Here is a 21,104-nt window from a genome sequence, read left to right as displayed (position 1 = left end):
CGAATGCATCATAAAGAAATTTATCATGAACGAGGATTGCAAGATAAAATCAACAGAACCCAATTCATGTATTATTTAAAAGAAATGACAGGAAATCTTAGGAGTTAGTGGTCCGCAGAAAAGGATTTGGACATATCCAGAGAGAGTAGACTCCTAACTGTAATTATAACTTTTGAATTACACAGTATAGGACCTATTGCTTATTCTACATGGCAAGCATGAAAGAGCCCGTTAAGTCCAATCGATTTTTTTAATGTTTAATTCAAAATCATTAGAGAGGTTTAAAATTCTTCGTTTATTCCTTATTTCCTTGGAGAAATCACAAGGTCAATGCAGGGTAGAGAAACCATCCTCTACACTGTTTGAGCATCAGTAGGTATCTCTACCTTGATGAGAGAAGTACAGTGTCAGCAGGTATATACTCTTTGCCTTTTATTATAACTATATCTCCAACATTTACCTGAAAGAAAACTGGGAATTGGTTAATTATCTGCATTGAAAGATAGTTACAAATATACAACCCACTGTACTTAAGCAAATACAATAAAAAATGGTTACTGGCAAACAAGAACCACTTATCTACACAAAATGGCATAAAATTATTTAGGAGTAAGGCCAAGGATGGAGCAGCCCTTTACGTTATGAACACTGTATCTTTGCTTTTTATCAACTACATGACTTATCTTAATAAATTCACCCATTTTTCCCACTTAAACGACATCTCAACTTCTCATATTCTCTGTCCATGACATAAAAATAAAGAGGAGGAATTTACCCAGTGCGATTTTTACTGTTTAAGGAAACCTCGATGCAACCGGAAAAACCAATTTTCATACATATGATCAGTACTCCACATGATGACCTTATGAAATAGGTGTTAGTTATAATTCACAGTTTATGGAGAAAGAAATGAATCTTCGCTCTAATTTATCTGCCTAAGATCACAGTGACAGGAAGAGCTTACACTCAATCCTCTGTCTGCAAAACCTGATTGTGCATAAGTAAATATAGTAAAACGATACTGTATTTTAAATAAATAAATTTTAAAAAAGCTTAATCTTTTCCTGGTTTTGCCACCTGGCAGCATTTTTGTGGGCATGGCCTAAAGACAAAGATACAGTAAGGCCAGAAACTTTTTAGAAGTGATTCAAGTGATAGGCTTGTCACAGAGCTTTTAGCAAACAATAGGACTCCAACTAAGTAACTTGACCAAGTTACACTGATAACCACTCCCATTATATCATCAAAGTGCCCTCTCTCTTAGTAGCCAAATAAACCTACAAATAAGTTTCAATACGTAATCAAGAAAAGAAAAACCTTTGTGTGAAAGTCTTTTTATTCTTTCCTCTCCTTACTTTTCTCTGAACCCCAAAATAACATTTTATTGGGGAAAAGGAGAGAATTGTGTCCTCGGTGGGAATTACAATAAAAAAATATTTCAGAGGCAGCCCACGGTGGTCTACTGGGGCAGGAACAGTTGGGGAAGGTTGGAGGGGGTCTTCTAGTCTATGGTATGTATGTTGGTTACCCAGGTAGGGAAGCTCTGATTCCCAAGACATTTTAGCTGAAATCTGGATGATTTGAAATTGACAAATTTCCAGGGACCTTGGAATCACACATCCCCTCCCTCAAAAAAGGGCAAATTGGGAAATTAAAAACAAACAAACAAAAAACAACAACCCAGCAAGTATGGGTGTAAATTGGCCCTTAATGTGTTGGGATAGTCCTCTGACAGCACCCAAGATCAAGAAGTATCAGGTTACTGGAGCATTTAGAATGTGCTGCCCAGGCTACCATTTAAATGTTCTTTAATCTCCTTTTGTGTGTTAATGTTTGTTCTCCAATTAGACTAGATACTTCATAAAATTGGGATATTTGTCTACATTACAGTGGAAGAGTTTACTGGTTAGCATTTAAAAATCCCAAATTGATCGTACTGCTTTCCCACATCTTTACTCATTGTTAAGACAAAAGCAAGGCTTGTAGTCCTTAAACTGAAGAGGAAAACAAACCATTAACACCTTATAAGGTATAGTGTTGTGACTCAGTGGCCTGGGAAAACCAAGGGTTCACTGAGAGCTAAAGTAGTTCTTGCAGTAGAGGGAGGAGAGCAGGGAACAGACCTGCTCCCTGCTTGTGATACCTAGGTTTTAGATCACTTCTCAAACATATCCAAGCACCTCTCTCTTTTCCATTCTGAGCTCCTAAAATGGATTCACCCCTTCCAGCCCAGTTTGTATGTAAGAATAACAGACAGAAGGGAAAGTCAAGACAGCAAAAATTCCTTGAGCACGTATTCTCACTGGAGGAACAATACAACAAATCAGCTTTAGCTTCCCAAATACTGAAGTTAAGGAGATATTTAGGGCTTTAGGCTACTACCTGGAGGCTTCTGAAGTGACTGACATTAGTACCTACAACTGAGGATTATGTAAAAGGCTAAGCTAATAGACTGATTTAAAATCTTTGTACAATTGTAGGCCCCGGCATATTTATTTTTTTACTAAGGAATTTTTGACGATATGAATTTTTAATCCAAAGAAATACATTTCATAGTGGAAACTGCATGCATTAAAGCAGCTTTAGAGACTGCCCTGTACACTTGCATACAGCCCACCACTCCATGCTTCCCTACAAAGCCAGGACAATGTGTGGATTCCTCCTCAATTCTCCACCTGCAACTATCCCTAAAGCCTGGGAACAGTCTCAGCTGTATCTCAACTTGAAGAACTGGACTTTGTGGTAAGGGCAATGAAGACAGCAGCTTGCAAGTCAAGAGTGTAGATGCAGTGCCTCGCATGGGGCTTTGTAATTGCAATACTTTCTTTGAAAAGCAGACACTGGCAATTTAACCGTATACAACAGAGAAAAGGCTTCAGGGCAAACCGGAGGGATGAACTGTTCCTGTCTGACAGCTGAAGTCGGCCCATCAGTGAAGGGCTGTTTGTACCCAGTGCACATTTGTAGGTCCTCTGAGGACCATTAAAAGGCAGCCACAGCAGCCGCACATTGAGAAAAACAAAGAAAGCAAGTCTTGAACTAAAGCCCACTTGCACTAAGGTTTATCGTATTACCTTGGCACGAGGCTCAGACTCTTGGTTTTGGTTTATTGATTTTATTTTTAATTGCACAAAATGTGACATAAGCTAAAAGAAAAGACTTGCCCCCAAATCTGGCTAACCCAACAAGCAAGCCTGCTTTCATGCCTGTCCACTTGGTGTCAAAGAAACCATTTTTACATAGCTGATGTCTTAGTGTACATGGCTCTGTTCTTTTCACCTATGTTTATATTTTATGAAACAGGAAACTTCATATATCTTGCTTGCTGCTATGAGCTCACTGCTTGGCACATATACTCAATACATAAACTTTTCTGTGATGCCACAATATACAGCTTTCATGTATCACAAAATATGCCAAAATGTAGAATGTCATAATTAAAAAAATGCTTTCCTTATTGTTAGATATCCATATAGTCTAACTGTTCATTATTATAAATAATGTTACAGTAAACATTTTTATACATGTACAGGTTTTTCCCCCTACATTATGATTATCTTCTTGGGATAAATTCCCAGAATCCCCTTTTTATGGTTTTCAAGATGAAGACCTAAACTGCTAATCTACATTAGTATGTGAATGAAATAGTTCATAAAAACAAAAATTCTGAAGTATAAGTAAAGTATAAATATAGCCAGTGAGACATCAATGTTGTTTAAATTTGCCACTTGCATTACGAGGTTGAATATTATACTGAGTCTGGTTGCTTATTATGTATCTTCTTCTTACTGCCAACTTTTATTTCAATCTTTTGTCATATTTGGTACAACTATTTTCCATATGGTGCCTACTTATTTGTGGTAGTTTTTGTTGTGTATTTGTTTTAAATTTTATATGATCAAATTCCAGAGACCTGGAGATCTTGCTCTTCTCCAAATATTTATTAAAGTCTTTATTCTATTAGCAGGTTTTTCAAAAACAATGTTTTCACATTTAACTTTAAGCCAGTTGGAATTTATTTTAGCATGGATGTGACTTAGATATAAACTGCATTATTTCCTGAAACTGCAATTCTGTGATCCCAACATCATTTATTAAATAATTCTTTTATCAATGATTTTCTCTCCTTTATCACATATTAAATGGGCTTTTTTTCAGGGTACCCTAGTCCCCTTTTTTCTATTCTATTTTTACTCTATTTATCCATGCCTACTTTTGCAACAGATCCACACAATTTAAATAACTTTTGCTCTCCATTTTACTCATCCCTGCATACCGTTCATTTTTCCAAAATATTCTATTTTCTCAACTGTTAATTTTTGAAATTAAGATGAATAATTTAGTCAACTCTTGAGGAAAAAATAATAATTTCCATGGGATTATATTATACCAAGACTTTGGAACAATTGATATTTTGTTTTTCTAGGAATAGGATATATTTGCCCTCTTGTGTGAATCTTGAACACCTAAAGTTTTGATGTTTTCTTTACAAAGGTCACATACATATTTTAAATTTATTTGTAAGCATCTTGCATGCCACAAGGAATGACATCTCTCTTTCACTACATTTTTCTAACTTGATATTGCCAGCAAAAGAATGCTGTCAATTTTTGAATATTTATCTTGAATTCATCATTGAACCAACTTTTATTATTCTAGTTAATTAAGTATCTAATTCAAATTGTTAAGTAACATCAGCTCATTTTGGCTGGGTGACTTTTGGCAACACTTTAAATTTTAGCCCTCTTCCTCTCAAAGTGGGGTGCCCAGATAAGGTGTGGCACAGATCTCCAAGACCACTGAGGATGCTAGCATTATGGGTAACCATGGGCTGGTAATATTTTTTTGTCTGTGAAAAATTAGAAGAGTTATTTACTCAATCTTTAAATAATGAAAAAAAAAAGACATTAGGAAAATAAGATATTCTAACAAGTTAATTATAGAGTGACGTTGTGGATGCTTATCTCCTGATTTTATGACTGTTTTATTTTCTGAACAAGCACCCTGGGTAAGATGGTAAGAAATTGATATATTAATTTATTAGGATATGTGTTTATGCTAATTACCCAAACAAGCCTAGTCAATGAAATACATTTATAATACAATTCATACTTGATTCTATCCCACCAGTCTTCTAAAATATTTAAATCCACAAGTGCCAAAGAAGAGCATAAAGGAAACTTCTTTTGAGACAGTTTTTTGAGCTTTCTCATTTTTTACCTGCTTCTCTGAGAGGTGACTAACACAGAAATAAGGAAAGCACGATCAAGGTACTGTCCTCTTTGTTACTTTTATGTCAAAGACCAGAGAGAGAGAGAGTAGTGAGTTCCCAAACATCCAGAAAGGGGGATGTCAATCTATTTGGCCACTGATTTAAAATCAACAAAAATACAATTAACTGAGAGGGAATCTTATTCCCTGCAGGGATACAAGGTAACTGTGAACATCACAGGGCAGAATCAAGGGCATGGCCTTTAACCTGCTAGGAAATATTGGAGGGCAAGTACTGTTTTATAATCTCGCTGTTCAGGCAATCTCAGAAAACAAAATCCCCCGGGGAGAGTGGCCTTGCCTCCAAAAGTCTCACCAAGTTACAAATATTCGCTTGTGAATGACCAGAGTTAATGGTCTTCCAGAACTAAGGGAGAACTAGTAACAATTGCTTACCTTTTGAAACTGAGGTCTGAAAAGCACCTAGATAACACTTGTGAAATTATGACTCAGCTCACTAACCACGTTACCTGTCCTGTGAGCATGTTAACCTCTTGATATTATGAAACTGATTTCCAGCTCATCAGAAAATGATGTTTACTTATTAAGCCTTTTTTTTTTTAAAGGAATTAGCAGGGTGTAGTTATAATACGGGAATTTGAAAACAAATTAGCAAATGAACTATCAGAACTCTAATTTTTGTTTTTACTTGGACAGTAGGTGATTAAAGCAAAAAGTTTCAACATGAAACAGTTCATGGTTGAATGAAATCTATGAAAACAGTACTCAAAATTATACTATGAAAAACAAAGAGTTCCAAATATTACTTTTTAAGTCTTTCTAGTATATCTCAGAATTATTAAATGGAAGTGACTAATTGGAAGACCCCATGTATGTTTACAACATTAATTACTAAATAGCTTTCATATTAGAATTCTTGACATTTGCTTATATTATATATAAAAATTACATCGATTAGAGTACACATCTATGCACTTCTTCTGGAACAAAATAAAAATCAATGCATACCTTTTCCCAGTGCACAATTTCCCAAGCACCATTTCTCAAAACTGGAAAGAGAAAAGGTGACATTTTTAACAACATTTTTACTACTTCCCAAAAGCCTGCTTTTGGGGAAACAACATTTTTACTACTTCCCAAAAGCCTGCTTTTGAGGAAATGATCATTTTAAATGGACAGACTCAAAAAAATTAACTATCAGCAATTTTTACAGGTTTAAAAATTAATTATGACAGCAAAGATGTATAAAATTATACAAAGAATTAGAAACAACCAATGCACATTTTAGATCCCACAATGAAGCATTACTAACAGAGGGTAATCTCGCTGGTGCTACAAGGGTGGTCTGCAGTACACAGAATTACAGGCCACGGCTAGAGGAGAAAGCCACAAAAATGAGTGAAAAGGGAGTGACAAGCTTAAAAAACATTTCAGAAGCCGTAACAATAGCAATGTTATATATATAAAAAAAAGGATTTACAAGCATGGGAGAAATAGATTTCAAATTGGTTAGGAGGAATTTAACACATAAACAGGTAAGGAATCTGCGCCTTTAGTTTTAGAATAATGCAAAATTGCATAAGTTTCCATATTTGGTTTACAGAGAAGAAATGAAAGAAGAGGCTACTATTAAGTTATGACAGAGGGGTCATTTATTAGTGTTTTATTACTGGGTCACAGCAGTAACGTTGCTTGGTACGCCTTTTTTCCTTCCCTACTAGGTGTCTGTGGCGTAATACTGAATATACCAATAGACATTAAAAGATAAAATAAAAAATAGTAAGGACCATAACGTGAGGTAGAAAGGAAAAGGAATAAGTCAAGGTTGGTCCACAAATGATCCTGACAGTAAATTTCATGAGGGCAAAGCTAGTATGTGCTCTGTTCAATACTACATTCCCTGGAAAAGCACGGTCCCTGGCACAAAGTAGCTACTCAGTAAATATTTGTAGGATGAATAATTTATAGGTGCTTAGATTCAGTTTCTTTTGATATTAGAAAAGTTGAAGCCTAAGCCCTCTGAAGTAAATCACAATGGTAATTATCTCCAAAATGTTAAACAGTGTATCTAACATTAATGACATACAGCCCAGTCTTACAGTATTATAAATTATTTTAATGTAAATGCAATCTTTTTGAGTTTCAAAATTCTCTGAACACAGGGCTGGGTCTTACTCATTTTCTCATAGAACCTCACAGTACTCCTAGCACCAAAGACACTCCAATGCTTGTGAACCAAATGAGTAAGTGCAACAATGAATATCCTACAGTACATTTTGGTGAAACAACTTCATTAAGTTAAAAAAATAATAATTCCAAGTTAAAGCGCTAACACTAAAATATTTCCAATACAATATCTATACCTGTAACTTTTACGTTATCATACGTTATAGGTCAGGGATCGGAACCACAGGCATCCAAAAGTGACCAGAGTATTCTAACACACAAAACTCGAATCCCTGCAGAATTTACCAAACTGATCCCAGGAATAAACCTGCTCCTTGATGTTGTTCGCTGAGCCTGAGAGGGTCAGGGCATGAGAAAAGAGTAAAAAAAAGCCCTGGTCTTAGATGTCGGCTGTTACTGGGTAGCAGTGCCTTCCTCAAAATTAGTGGTTATAAAGAATAAAGAATAAATGAGAGCACTCTGCCCTTTAATGGCTTACCCCAGTAGCTACAATATAGTAGGTACTCAACAAAGACAGCTAGCCAAGCGCTGCTCTGATCCACCATAACCAAAATGAACAGACACAGTAAATAATGGTGCTAAACTTTGCAGTACTTTAAATTAGAAAAATACTGTTCAATAGTAGCTAGAGCCCTTCACTGTCATTTATTCTCTTCTGATTCTATCCTCTATTAGTAAACACTCCTCCAATCGCAATACTTAAGTTTTTAAAAACTCAGTGTCCTATAGTTCTACAACTGAGATTTGGCATGAAAACAAAGACATCCGCTTATCCGGAAAGCTCAGGTCCATCAATTCCCGCCTGTGGCTGGACCAGAGCAGTGGCCGCCTCCTTCCAGGAGGCTCACCATTCTATCACTGCGGTCATGGTTTCCTGCTGCGTCAGGCCCAGCCTGCTTCCCTTATTTAGGGCAACTGTCTGGCTCACGCTTACGAGGTTTTCTTTTGTTAACCGAGGTATAGAAAAATGTACAGATCCTGTGTTTCGTTCAGTGAGTTTTGAAAATTTCAAACACCTGTGAATCCACCACTCACAAGATATAAAACTCCAGAAAGATCCCTCATGCTCCTTTATCATCCGTCCCTTCATCCCCAGAGGCAAATATAGTCACCATAGATTAGTCTTGCATTTCATATACATTGACTCATACAGTATGCACCTGAGATTCTGTTTGTATGTAAGTGATGAATCACTAAATTCTACACCTGAAACTAATATTACACCATATGTTAACTGGAATTTAAATAAAAATTTGAGGAAAAAAAAAACCCACGTGTTTTTCCTTTAGGTGAAAAAAAGACTTGACTTTTTCCAATTAAAATTAACGTGGTGCTATAGTAAATAGATTTCTAGACTATTTATTTTATTGATCAATTTGCATATCTTCATAACAATATACACCATCTTGATTATTCTAACTTTATGGTAAGTTTTGAGATTAGGTAAGTCCTCTACTTTGTTCTTTTTAAATACTGTTTTGGCTATTCTAAGTTCTTTGCACTTCCATATAAATTTAAGAATCAAATCATTAATTTTTGGGATTTGAGGATTCCTGGGATTTTGATTTGGGGTGAGTCTTTCAATTCATAGACAAGCTGTACCTCTCATTTATTTACATCTTCATTAACTTTTCTCTGATATGTTTTGTAGTTTACAGTGTATGGGTATTTCTCAGATTTATTTATTGATATTTAATAACTTTTTCTTATATTGTAAATGGTATTTTTACTCCATTCCCCACGGTAGTATATAGAAATGAATTAAACTTTCATACAATGACCTTGTCATCTTGTAATTTTGTCACATTTATTTATTAGTTTGGGTAGGGTTTTCTCGTTGTTTTTTATTTATTTATTTATTTTTATTTATTTTTTTAAAGATTTTATTTATCCATCAGGGAGAGGGGGAGAGAGGGAGGGAGGGAGGGAGAGAGAGAGAGTGAGCAAGCAGGGGGAGCTCAGGCAGAGGGAGAAGGAGGCTCCCCACTGAGCAAGGAGCCCTATGCAGGACTCGATCCCAGGACCCTGGGATCATGACCTGAACTGAAGGCAGTCACTTAACTGACTGAGCCACCCAGTTATCCCTTGTTGTTGTTTTTTTTTTTTAGCAACACATTCTAAGAAACTTAAATTCTTCTCATTAATGATGTATTGTGATCTGGGCAGTTTTATTATGCTCATATGCCTCACTGTTCATCTCTTCACTTTTTAAACTCTTCTGATTTTATGGAAAAAAACTGTTTTGAAAATCAGGAATAATTTTTACTACTAAAAATGTCCTGTCGACTTTATGCCCTAAGCATATCAAATTCTGCCAAACTATCTCCTCCACCAGCACCAGCACTCCTACTTCAAGTAACCACCATGTCCCAGCTAGCCTGACACTAGTTTCCCACATTCACCCTCAATCTCTTTCAAATTTAGTTTCTACAGCATAGCTATAGTGACTGCATATAATGATTTTACATACACGTACAACTATGGATTATTATGTATCAGTCCCTATATCCTTATACACACACACACATACATATACAAGATTAGGTCACCCCTTGCTCAGAACTCTTCAACTGGCTCCTCTTGGCTCATAAAATAACTCCAAGCATCTAGAAGGCCCTTGATGAGCAGCTCCTGCCTACTCTCTACCACCACCTCCTGCCTCTGCCTCTGGCCCTCTCTCCAAGCCCTCTGTGTGAAAGCAACATGCTCTCTCCTGCTTCAAATCCTCTGCACATTTCTGTGACTGGAACACTCTTTTCCTCCATCCCCACCTAGAAAACTCCTACATAAATTCCAGATCTTGATCTTCAGCTTTCAGGGGACATTTCATGATGTCCACTCCTTTCCCACTACCCTCAAGTCTAAATAAGCAACTTGCACTTTTCCTGCAGAGCACTTAAGACAGTTTTACTATATATTTAGTTGTGAGATGATTTATGTAAGGGCCATCTCCTGCCTCAGCCTGTAAGATCTGTGACAATGGAAACATTCTCTACTCTGTTCACTGCTCAATTCACAGTATCACAAACAGTGACACAAAGGTGCTCAGTGAATACTTGCTGAATGGAAAGCTGGATCCACTGGTATGTTTGGGACCCTATGAAGCCACAAGAATAGTTACATAGATTTACTAAAGATACAACCCGCCTCCCAGTAGGTCCCATGTTAAAAACAACATACACACAATGTTTAAAAAAAATAGCTACATAGAAAAACACATTGGCAATTCCTCAAAAAAGTTAAGCACTGAGCTACCATGACCCAGAAACTCCATACCTAAGTAAATATCTAAGAGAACTAAAAACATATGTTCACATGAGAACCTGTACACAAATGTTTATTGTAGCATTATTCATAATAGCCAAAAAGTAGTAACCACCCAAATGTCCATCAATTAATGAACGGTTAAATAAAATGGGGTACATTCAAATGATGGAATATTATTCAATCATAAAAAGGAATGAGACGCTGATACATGCTACAATGTCAATGAATCCTGAAGTATGTTAAGTGAAAAGAGCCAGATAAAAAAGGCCACAAATTATGTGATACCATTTGTATAAAACATCCAGAGTAGACAAATCCATAGATACAGAATGTAGATTAATGGATCTCAGGGGCTCATGGAAGAGGGGAGTGGGGATTGAATGCTTCCGTATATGGGTCTCTTTTTGGGTTGATGAAGATATTCTGGAATCATAGGTGATGGGTCTATAACTTTGTGAATACATGAAAAAACACTGAAATGTATACTTGAAAATAATGAATTTATGGATGTGAATTATAACTCAATAAAAAATAGCTACATAAAAAGATGCCAATGAACTACTTAAACATTGCTTAAAATAGACTTCTCAGTTTTGTAAGTTCCTAAAATGATTCCAGTGGGAGCCGTTGGAAATGTTTATGTAACCATCGGATGCACTAAAACATGAGTGTCCTCTGATGTCAGCTCCAGGCCCCCCCCCCCCCCCCCCAGATCTGTAATCTCAACTAGCCCTCCTAGGGGGCATCTGGGTGGCTCAGTCAGTTAAACTCTGGCCTCTTGTTCTAAGCTCAGGTCATGATCTCGGGGGCCTGGGATTGAGCCCCCCACCTGATGGTCTCTGTGCTTAGCGGGGCGTCTGCTTGAGGATTCTCTCTCTCTGCCCCTCCTCCCACTTATGCTCTCTCACTATAAAATGAATAAATCTTAAAAAATAATAATAAACTAGCCCTCCTTGAAATGCTGTCACTCGGCAGACGTTTGTTAGTTCACATCTAAAAACAGCCCGAACCACTCTACTGGGTCCCCCTGCACAGGATGGAAGTGTCACATAACAGGTTTCCCAAAATCAGCAGACCATGCCAGGGAGTCTTGTCTCCACTACCAAGGGTGGAAACCTGTGGTACTTTTTGCAGAACCATGGAAAACAATCCAGCAAATCTGCTTCATGTCTCCATTTTCCTTCCCTGCTGCTCCTTCCCCCTCAACCTTGCTCCCATCACTTCCCCCCCCCTTTTTTTAAAGATTTACTTATTTGAGAGAGAGAGAAAGAGAGAGAGGGCACACAAGTAGGCAGAGCGGCAGGCAGAGGGAGAAGCAGGCAGAGGGCACATCCGGGAGCCCCATGTGGGACTTGATCCCAGGATGCTTAACCAACTGAGCCATCCAGGCACCACCCATCACTTCTTTCTGCACATTCGAACCTATCTACCTCCTTCCCCTAACCCACCTTTCTGCACTTGTCTGTCAATTCACCTGCCCTCCTATGTTACCTCCTAGGGGCTCTCTGACTCCACCCAAACGTTTCCTGAAAATTCATTGTTGAAGAGATACGTGGGAAATGTGGCCTGCTGCAGAAATTTACATGGTGAATAAACTTTTCTTTTTTTATTATTTTTTAAAGTTTTATTTATTTATTTAGAGTGTGTGAGAGCAAGGGGAGGAACAGAGAGAGAGGGAGAGGGAGAGAATCTCAAGCAGACTGCACGCTGAGCCCTGAGCCAGAGGTGGGGCTTAATCTCAGGACCCGGAGATCACCAACTGAGCTGAAATCATGAGTCTGACACTTGACTGAGCCACCCAGGTGCCCCTGTCTAAGAAACTTTTAAATACATATTCAGTGGACAATATTTTCTATCAAAAAAAAAATCAATGCATGTTTATAACAAGCCAAATAGAGCTCTGTGACAGGAAAGCTGACCTTCTCTCATCTCATGCCACTTTTTTTTTTTTTAGAAGATTTTATTTATTTATTTGAGAGAGAGAGAGCATGCGCATGAGCAGGGGGAGGGGCAGAGGGAGAGGTGTCAGCAGACTCCCCACTGCCTGGGGAACCCAACGTAGGTCTCAATCCCAGGGCCTTGAGATCATGACCGGAGCTGAAGTCAGACGTTCAACCGACTCAGGCACCCGGCACCCTCATGCCACTTTCTTAATGGAAGGAATACTAACTGATGCATCCTCACATCCCTCTCTCTAGACAAACATGAACATGTGGACTTTTGTTTTATTTCCTCTAAAAATTTCCTTCTCTACAGCTTGGTTTTCCACTTAACATGTCATACATACATGGACAGAGCAGAGATGACCCATTTTTGAAAAACAAACCACTATAAGGACACACCCGTTACAGGGGGTCAGATGACTGAACAGTCTCATGAGATTCTAGAGGATATATCCACAAAGAGCTTCCTGAAAGTAAAGCATATGATACAGCAGAAAAAGGAAAGCACAGGGGCCTGAGAAACCTCCAGAAACGGTTCCCCAGGACATGTCTCCTGGGACATTTTGTCATATTCACCTAGGAGGTGTATTTCGAACCTCCACGATATGTATGATAAATCTTAATTTCAAGGAAGCTGGGGAAAAGTTTCCAAGGGGTCTTTTGTAGCCCCAATTAGCCAAGGCAGACTACATATTCGGTTAAACCAAGTAAGCCATCAATCTATACACAGCCGCAGACTAAGTAAAGAAGCTGGTCTTGGGTGCCACCAGGGGAGTTTCAAACCCTATACAGCACATGATATATCACCAGCTTGTCCATCGTGCTCTGCTCTCTGCCAGGTGTCCCAGAGATAAGCACAGAGCTATGCCAGTCCGGCTGTGAGACAACTGTTTTACACAACAGCTCTATCCTAATGTATTCAACTACCTTCCGATTAATGGGAATCCTGACTTCCATTTTTTTCCTACCACCTCAAACAGCACTGAAATATATTTATATGACTGTATTCTGTAGGACAGGATCCTAAAAAGGGCAGCTGGCTGTAGGGCATTTGTGTTTAAACTTTTATCAGATATAACCAGATTATTTCCCTAAGAATCGTCTGCAGTCCATACTCTCACTAGTAATGTATGAAGTTCCACTGACTATAACCCTAGACAAGCACAAATTGTTATCAGTCATTTGATTTTCATCAATCTGACGGGTACTGATTTATTCTGAAGGTTACAGTGGCCTGGATTGATCAAAGTGTAAATTACTTTTATGTCTCTTCACGGAGTTAGAATCCTAACCAAGTACAGTAACATTTCTTTGTACCACAGACTCTCACTGCTCAACGAGCGGTCCAGGGACCTCAGCATCAGCATCAGTATCACCAACACCTGGAGGCTCGTAAGAACTGAGAACAGGTTTTTATCCTCCTCTTCCTCCTTTCTTTTGTTCTTGAAATATAAAACTAGAACCCAGAAATAAAGACTGGAAGTGCATAGCTTCTTCAAACTGGAGGCTAGACCCATCTTAGGATATAGGGAATAACATAGAATTCTGGTGAAGTTAAAAATCAGCTCACAACATAGAAAAGGTTTCTGTGTACAAAATCAAGGCTTGACTACTGGCCAAGGATAAAAGTCAATCACATAATTTACAGTTGTCTTTACTTCGGAAATGGTTCTTAAACACCCAGCCATACAACCACTAAAATAAGCCATATCGCATGTTATTATATGTTGGTGACTGAAATAGCAACACAGTTATTTTTAATCACTGACCTCCTCTGACCCAGCTCCAACCAGGTTTAGAGGAAGCGAGAAATTACGCTGGGTCCTTTTCTGAGCCTTTAGCTTCCCTGGGCCAAATGCCCACCTATTTTACACCCTCTAGAATATCAGAGTTCAAGAAGTGCGCTGTGGGGATGATTAGTGATGCCTGGTGAAGGGGACTGAGAGCGAGCTATGGCAGACTTATGAGAATGGCCCGTCCTCTGGTGCTTTAATAGCTCTTTCTTTTAAATGCAAAACTCCTCTCTCTGCAGTTCTAGCCAAACACACCTGCTACGGTTTTCAACCCGCTAATTAGTCTGACAGTATGCAGAGGCGAATTCAGACTTTAAACAAATACCTCAAATGTCACCTGTTTTTACTCAGCGGGATACTACTTAACAGCTTTGTTGTAATGGGTTTCTTTTTTGAAATGAAAACATTCTGTTAGAGTCCCTTGGGAGTTTCCTAATCAAAGACCCTGGAGAAAGTGGCGGTCTCTCAGGACTCAATCAAATGTTGCACAGTTACAGGTGCTCACTGAGAGTCTAATACTGGCTGCTCAGAGAGAAGCTGTCACCACTGCAAATGAAACAGTCTGCCACCGGGGCTGTTACTGAAAGAATCACTGGGGTGCCATTCCCGGACAAGCATTCTACTTCTTGAAGTGGGTAACAAAAGGCCAGTTATCCAAAGGATGACGGGCATTCCCGATGAGGACAGAGAAACCACAACAGAGGTGGCACACCCCAGTTCCTGCGTGGTTGTAAGCATTGAAGAGGAGCTTTAGTGCACTGAGAAGGACAGGGCACAGCTGAGACCATGGCTTTGAACTTGGCAAAGAAAGAAAACCATCATACCCATATCAAAGCGTCAATTCATTCACTATGTAGACCCTTACATTCTAAAGACAACTGTAAGGCAGAAACCTCTTAGTGGCAAAAACTGAGGTTACCCAAAACTGTCCTCCCTGAATTCGCATATAAAAGTCAAGTTAAACAATGATCTGCTTACAGTCTACCAACAAAAAAGAAGAATGGAACTTTCTGAACTCTGCTCTCATCCGTATTCTATATATGGCTTTTCAATTAGTTGATACTACTTCTATCACCTCATTTGTGAAACTTTTAACAATGTACCAGCCGCTCCAGCAGCAGCAGCATCACTGAGAGTTTCTTAAGAATGAAACTCTGACAGGGCATGTGCGTGGCTCAGTCGCTTCAATGTCTACCTTCGGCTCAGGTCATGATCCCAGGGCCCTAGGATCGAGCCCCATGTCTGGCTCCACACTCAGCCAGAAACCTGTTTCTCCCTCTCCCCCTGCCCCTCAGGCTCCCGCTCCTGCGTTCTCTCTCTTGCCCTCTCTCAAAATAAATAAATAAAATCTTAAAAAAAAAAAAAAGAAAAAAAGAATGAAATCCTGGGGCCCTGGTGAGGCCTAGAGAAACTCTATGGGCATGTCCAGAAAGCTGTTTTTGAACAAGTGACTTATAAAAACAAAAATATGGGTAAGATGACATGATCAGAGCACAAGGGTCAGCCATTCCCTCTTCTCAAAATGCTTTTGCTCAATCCTGCTCCCAGAGTCATGAATCATTTGCTTTTTTCTTCACTTAATCAAACAATTCCTTGAAAGAAAGATCTCCCTCCACTGCCTAGGCAATCAATCATTCCACCATTCTTGCAACCGGGCTTTGGTCCTCACAGCTCTGCTGGGGCTCTGCAGCTTAGAGCTGGAGCTCCTGTAAAGAATCGTGACTTCTTAAATGCTGGTCGGAGTGGGTGTCCCAGTCTAATGTGGCAGCATTTGGTGCTTGACCAGATTCTCTCTCCTTCGCTGAGTCCAGCTGGATCTCTCTGCTGCGCATTTTCCTTTGCCTTCCCATCATCACCGCCCAGCCCCCCTCCCTTTGATCCAAAGTCAATCTCTCTGCTCCTCACACATCCCCCTCTCCACACAGCTGTCGAATTCTTCTTTCAAAAGTACAACTCGGAACATAGCCACACTCCTCACTAATTCTTTCCAACTTCTCCACCCTGGTTTTCAAAAGCCTCTAAAAAAGGACCCTAATTTGCCTTTTTATCCCTGCCTCCATTGCTCTGTGACAGGTATCTTCTGTTCTGGCCAAAATAGACTATTTGCTATTCCCAGGATACATCTCATGCCTTCCCACCTCCTCCTGAATCACCCACTGCTGCCATCCCAATAGCTCGGTTTACTGAAAAGCCCACTCATCCTACATGAACCTCGAAAATGACATTTTGGAATTCCTACCTCTCTCGTTTGGCCCCTACTAGTTGTTCTATCCTGCACTGTGGTTTTAGCGAGCATCTTCTCTCTCGGCCAGATCCTAATTTCATGGAGGACAAGAATGCAGCCTGGTTTCTTTCTGCATTTTCTGTACTGGGTCTTCTGCAAGGTAGATGTTCAGTGAGGACTTGCGCAAGTTGAAATAGCTAATGCTTGGTCAGAGTCGCACCTGTTCTTCCTCTTACTTTAACAATGGCCCCACATTTCCTCAGCAGCTTTCTGCTCCTCAGCGTGCAACTTTTATTCATGGAACAAATGAAAGACAATCTGGGGTTCTATTTCCCCTCAAAAAAATGTGGGCTCTTTGCCTAGAGCTACTGTTGAAAATACCTAATCAGTTCAATTTATACAACCCTAAGATCTTTGCAATAATTTGAAAATATTTACAATCTTATAGGTGTCTGAAAACGTAATTTAGACCACACGCATGCTCAGTTTTTAAGTGCAATGTTTAAGACCATGGAAACAATACTCCCTAAGAGCTATTTATAGGTAAGATGATGCCCATGGGGCAGAGCATCTGTCTAGGCCTATTGGATGGATCCGACACGGGGACCCCTCTAGGGAGACATAAGGCAAACACTGGCTTTTTCAGTGGGCAGGAAACTGGTGCTGTCTTAAGTCCCTTAGCATGGAATGAACTCCTCCAGACGGATTTGGCCTGTTAGTAGGTTGTTTCAGGCTTACCATCCGGAAACACAGTCTACCCCAGGCCAATGCCACACCTTTCTCACAAAGGGTTTTAAAGGGGAACTGGTTTCCCACAGGAGAGAGGTAACTATGGGCCCTGCAGGAAGCAGCCTCCTTGGTGGGTATCAGAGACCACCACCTCAATCCCACTTCCGAAAAGGCTGCGGTAGCTCCCAGGCCAGAAGATACAGCTAAAGATGAGATCTGGTATTTTTAGCTACATGTCTAGGTGCTGTTGTCCTTTTCTCAATGAAAACAGAGAAAAAACAGCTTTATTAAAAACTTATTCTGATGTCTGCTACATAAGAAAGCAAGGTCCGAAACAATCTAACTAGTAATTAATGGTGGTCCTCGTTCAAGTACGGCATCAAACTAGGTGACTGATGGGCTGCCAGGAACCACAGGTTATCTGCCATCTATTCTCACTGGTGGAATGTATACACATCAGCCTTCAGGGAAGAGATCTAAACCTGGAATTAAAAAAAAAAAAAGCAAATCTATTCCCTTAGGGGGCATTTTTAATTTTAATTTTTAAGGTCCTAAATATCTTTTTTAGTCCGCACTTGAGCCCCATCTTTTCCCAGGCCTCTGTATTGTGATTTTATGTGAAACTACCATTCCACCTGAAATATTGGCACACTTGCCATAATAGCACACTTCATGAAAAAAATATAAACATATGTTTATAATTTAAAAAGAGAACTAGCTCAACCACTATCATAAATTCAGACAGAGATTGTCTTCAATTTACCTATTATAATGCTAATAATGAATTTACAATTTACAAGCTCCCGCAGAGCTAAATTTGGCAAAACAACCCAGATGAGGGAGAACAGGGAGAGACTGCCCCCAGTGTGTGTGTGTGTGTGTGTAGACACATGGAGAGAGGCATATCAAATACTCTGAGTTCAAATATTGAGGAAGAAATCTGAGAAAATGAAGGTAAGTTGAGACGCAAAGAAAACCAGGACATTCTGAATTTGGCAGTGGTCTGGAGCTTTGGGTAATGGAAGTGATAAGTGGACACAGTACCATGTTCATAGGAGGCAAAGCAATGATATGATGACTTCAACAGAGAAGGTAGAGAGACAGCAAAAGCTTCCAGCACATTAGCATTTTATCAGTGCCTGCAAAACAGTCTCGGACACAGTGGTTTGAAAACACCGCCTTTCGTCTTGCTTACACCCCAGATAATGAATTTTCAAGAAGGCTCCTTTCGTTTCTAGTCTCTTCTTGCTTTTTTGTCTGTACTCAAGTATCTATATGGAGAGTGGTTCATTCACGCATACGGGCCTCTGGACTAAGAGTTATGGGAATACAAAAATGAGAAAGAAGGTGCACCTACCTAGTACATGCAAACCATCAAGTAAGAAAAACATGGGAGCCCAGAGAAGCAATCACAGTTCATTGGGAGGAGTGAACCACAGCACTCAAAGACATACTCCCTAGACTTCCAACCATCAATTTATTCTGCTTTCCCTCTGCAGGTAGGTCCTCAGAGAGCAATATACAATTTTCCATTTGCCAGCCACTGAACCAGCTACATAAGCAACTTCTATATCTCCAGGACAAGAAATGACTGGTTCCCATAAGTATTGATGATAGGCTCAAAATGTGAAGTTTATGAAGTTGTGAGTTAGGTCCCAAATCCATAATTTAATCCTGGTTGGATTCATTAGTTCATGAAAATGAGGCATCAGATAGTCTACAGTCAAATGGTTGAAAATGTTGTAAATGAAATTATGGATTTATATTTTTGGAGTCATTAGGGAATGACAGAAAAAAGTCACTCTAGTGCTTTGATGTAAAATAAGGAGACAAAATACTCATTTCTGTAAGAAAAGAGGATTAGTATTTGAATCTGACAGAAAGGTATCCTTTCACATATTACATGATCTTGGTAAACATTTATAAAATGAAAATTTAAGTTAAATACTTCAAATGCCTGTCAAAAATTAATTATCTGTCAAAAATACCCCCCCCCTTCCCACTCCTACACCCATTCTTGCCTCAATTCAGGAAAGCAAATTGAATTTCATTCTGGTCTAGTGACAACAGATGGCTTTCATATTAAGCAATTTCGGTTATCTGACAGCAAACAGTATCCTACTCAAACATTTCTGTTATCTCCTATTAACTGCAAAACAAAAAGAAAACTGACATTCAACGAGGCAAAGAAAAAAATACTATTCCCTCAGAAAATAAACTTAAGTATCAAACTAAAAGTCAGAATTTCTTAGATATAGAATTCTCAAGTTTTCTGCTGTTGAAATGGTTTTTATAGCTATTAAGCCCTGATGTTTTATTTTTGACCTGAGTTTTATATACACTATAGCAGCTTGCCCTCTCTTGCCTGTTCTTCATTTTTAGCCATACAGCTAATCTTGTTAATCCAGGATAAACAGATGAACCAAGAATGATAACCAAGAAAGAATATTTTCTCTAAATAGGAGACAAAAGTGAGTATTTTGGGAAGTAGATAAGTACCCAGAAAATTGGAGAACCCATCATACAAGGAATAGTAGCCTAAAATCATCATAGTTTATGATGGTTGCTCTTTAAACATACCATATAGATTTCTTGGGCTAAGGCTTGAAGATAAATAACCGCTAGTCCCTGAAAATAGCTCTTATAGATAGCTACAAGATACATTATGTATTGGAAAAACAGTTACATATTTTTGGTTCAAAAGCTGTGACTGAATATCCTAAGCAACATGGTAACAAATGCAAATATATTTTTGCATATTGTCCAAAATACCAGTACCAGCAACATCTGGATTTTTTCCCCTTTCAATTCCTATGGTTGTCTCTTCCCACCCAAATTCCTAGAGTTCTTAGTCCCCAGGCTACTAATAGCTTCTTACTCTATTCTGTTTTCTGTTCTCCAACTTCAATCTGGATGGTCACCCTGTCTCTCTTTGGCTTGTAAACCTTCAACAGCTACTCAGTATACTCAAGAAAAGTTGGAATCTCCTTGGGTTGGCATTCAGGCCCTGGAAAATCTGACCTTGGCATTCCTTTTTAATCATGTGTTTGCTTCCCTTTGACATGAATCTTCTTTCTTCATCTGACACTCTGGTAATGGTTCAACAAAGCAATCCAGCAGCCTTCTTCATCTCTGTTCAAGATAACCTCTCTTCCCTCTTTCTCACTCAACACACATGTAATGTCTTCCCATTTGAACACCTCTGCTCATTCAAAGTGTTCCCTAAGACTCAAGTGTTCCCTAAGTGTTCCCTAAGATTGACCTCAAATTACCTCACAATTTCCTCTCCTTCTTTTAGATCTATGTAGGGCTTACCACAGGGACCATGATTTGCCACAAAAATCTACAGAGACATTGAGATCATGTAATCCAAACCTTTCGTTCTGATCCACACATAAGCATATCTTACCCTTGTGCTTTTATATAGTTCCCATCTTGTGCTTTCTCACATGTTCCATAATAAATAATATAATCTCTCAGAAGATATTTTGTTAATTTATTAGGTGATACCATAATAAATACACCTTCCTCAAATGTATCAAAAATCAGCAGATAATCCTTTTAGTGGAAGGCATGAGCAGATGTCCCTTTGGAAGAAAAGCAGGGTATCTGGCAGGGTTGCATAAAAATCACAGCAGTATAAAAATACTGTTTTTAATCACCAGCTAATTTTGGCAGACATGGCTGATCCTTATCCCATCAGGGAACTTCAGCGAGAGATGAGATTCT

The 21,104-nt window shown here is 39.0% G+C and overlaps 1 protein-coding gene across 1 annotated transcript in view; it reads right to left on the bottom strand.

Moving 5' to 3' along the window:
• ATP8A1 (ATPase phospholipid transporting 8A1) overlaps nt 1–21,104 on the bottom strand; it is a 223,768-nt gene that overhangs the window by 157,455 nt on the left and 45,209 nt on the right. The window contains exon 6 of the mRNA XM_040624838.1: nt 6,241–6,281. Within this exon, the coding sequence (XP_040480772.1) occupies nt 6,241–6,281 (41 nt within the window). The remainder of the gene's footprint in view (nt 1–6,240; nt 6,282–21,104) is intronic.

Source organism: Ursus maritimus, unplaced genomic scaffold (assembly GCF_017311325.1).
Source record: "Ursus maritimus isolate PB19 unplaced genomic scaffold, ASM1731132v1 scaffold_8, whole genome shotgun sequence".
Classification (NCBI taxonomy): Eukaryota; Metazoa; Chordata; class Mammalia; order Carnivora; family Ursidae; genus Ursus; species Ursus maritimus.
The sequence above is the reverse complement of the archived record's forward strand: the minus strand, read 5'-3'. Positions and strand labels throughout refer to the sequence as shown.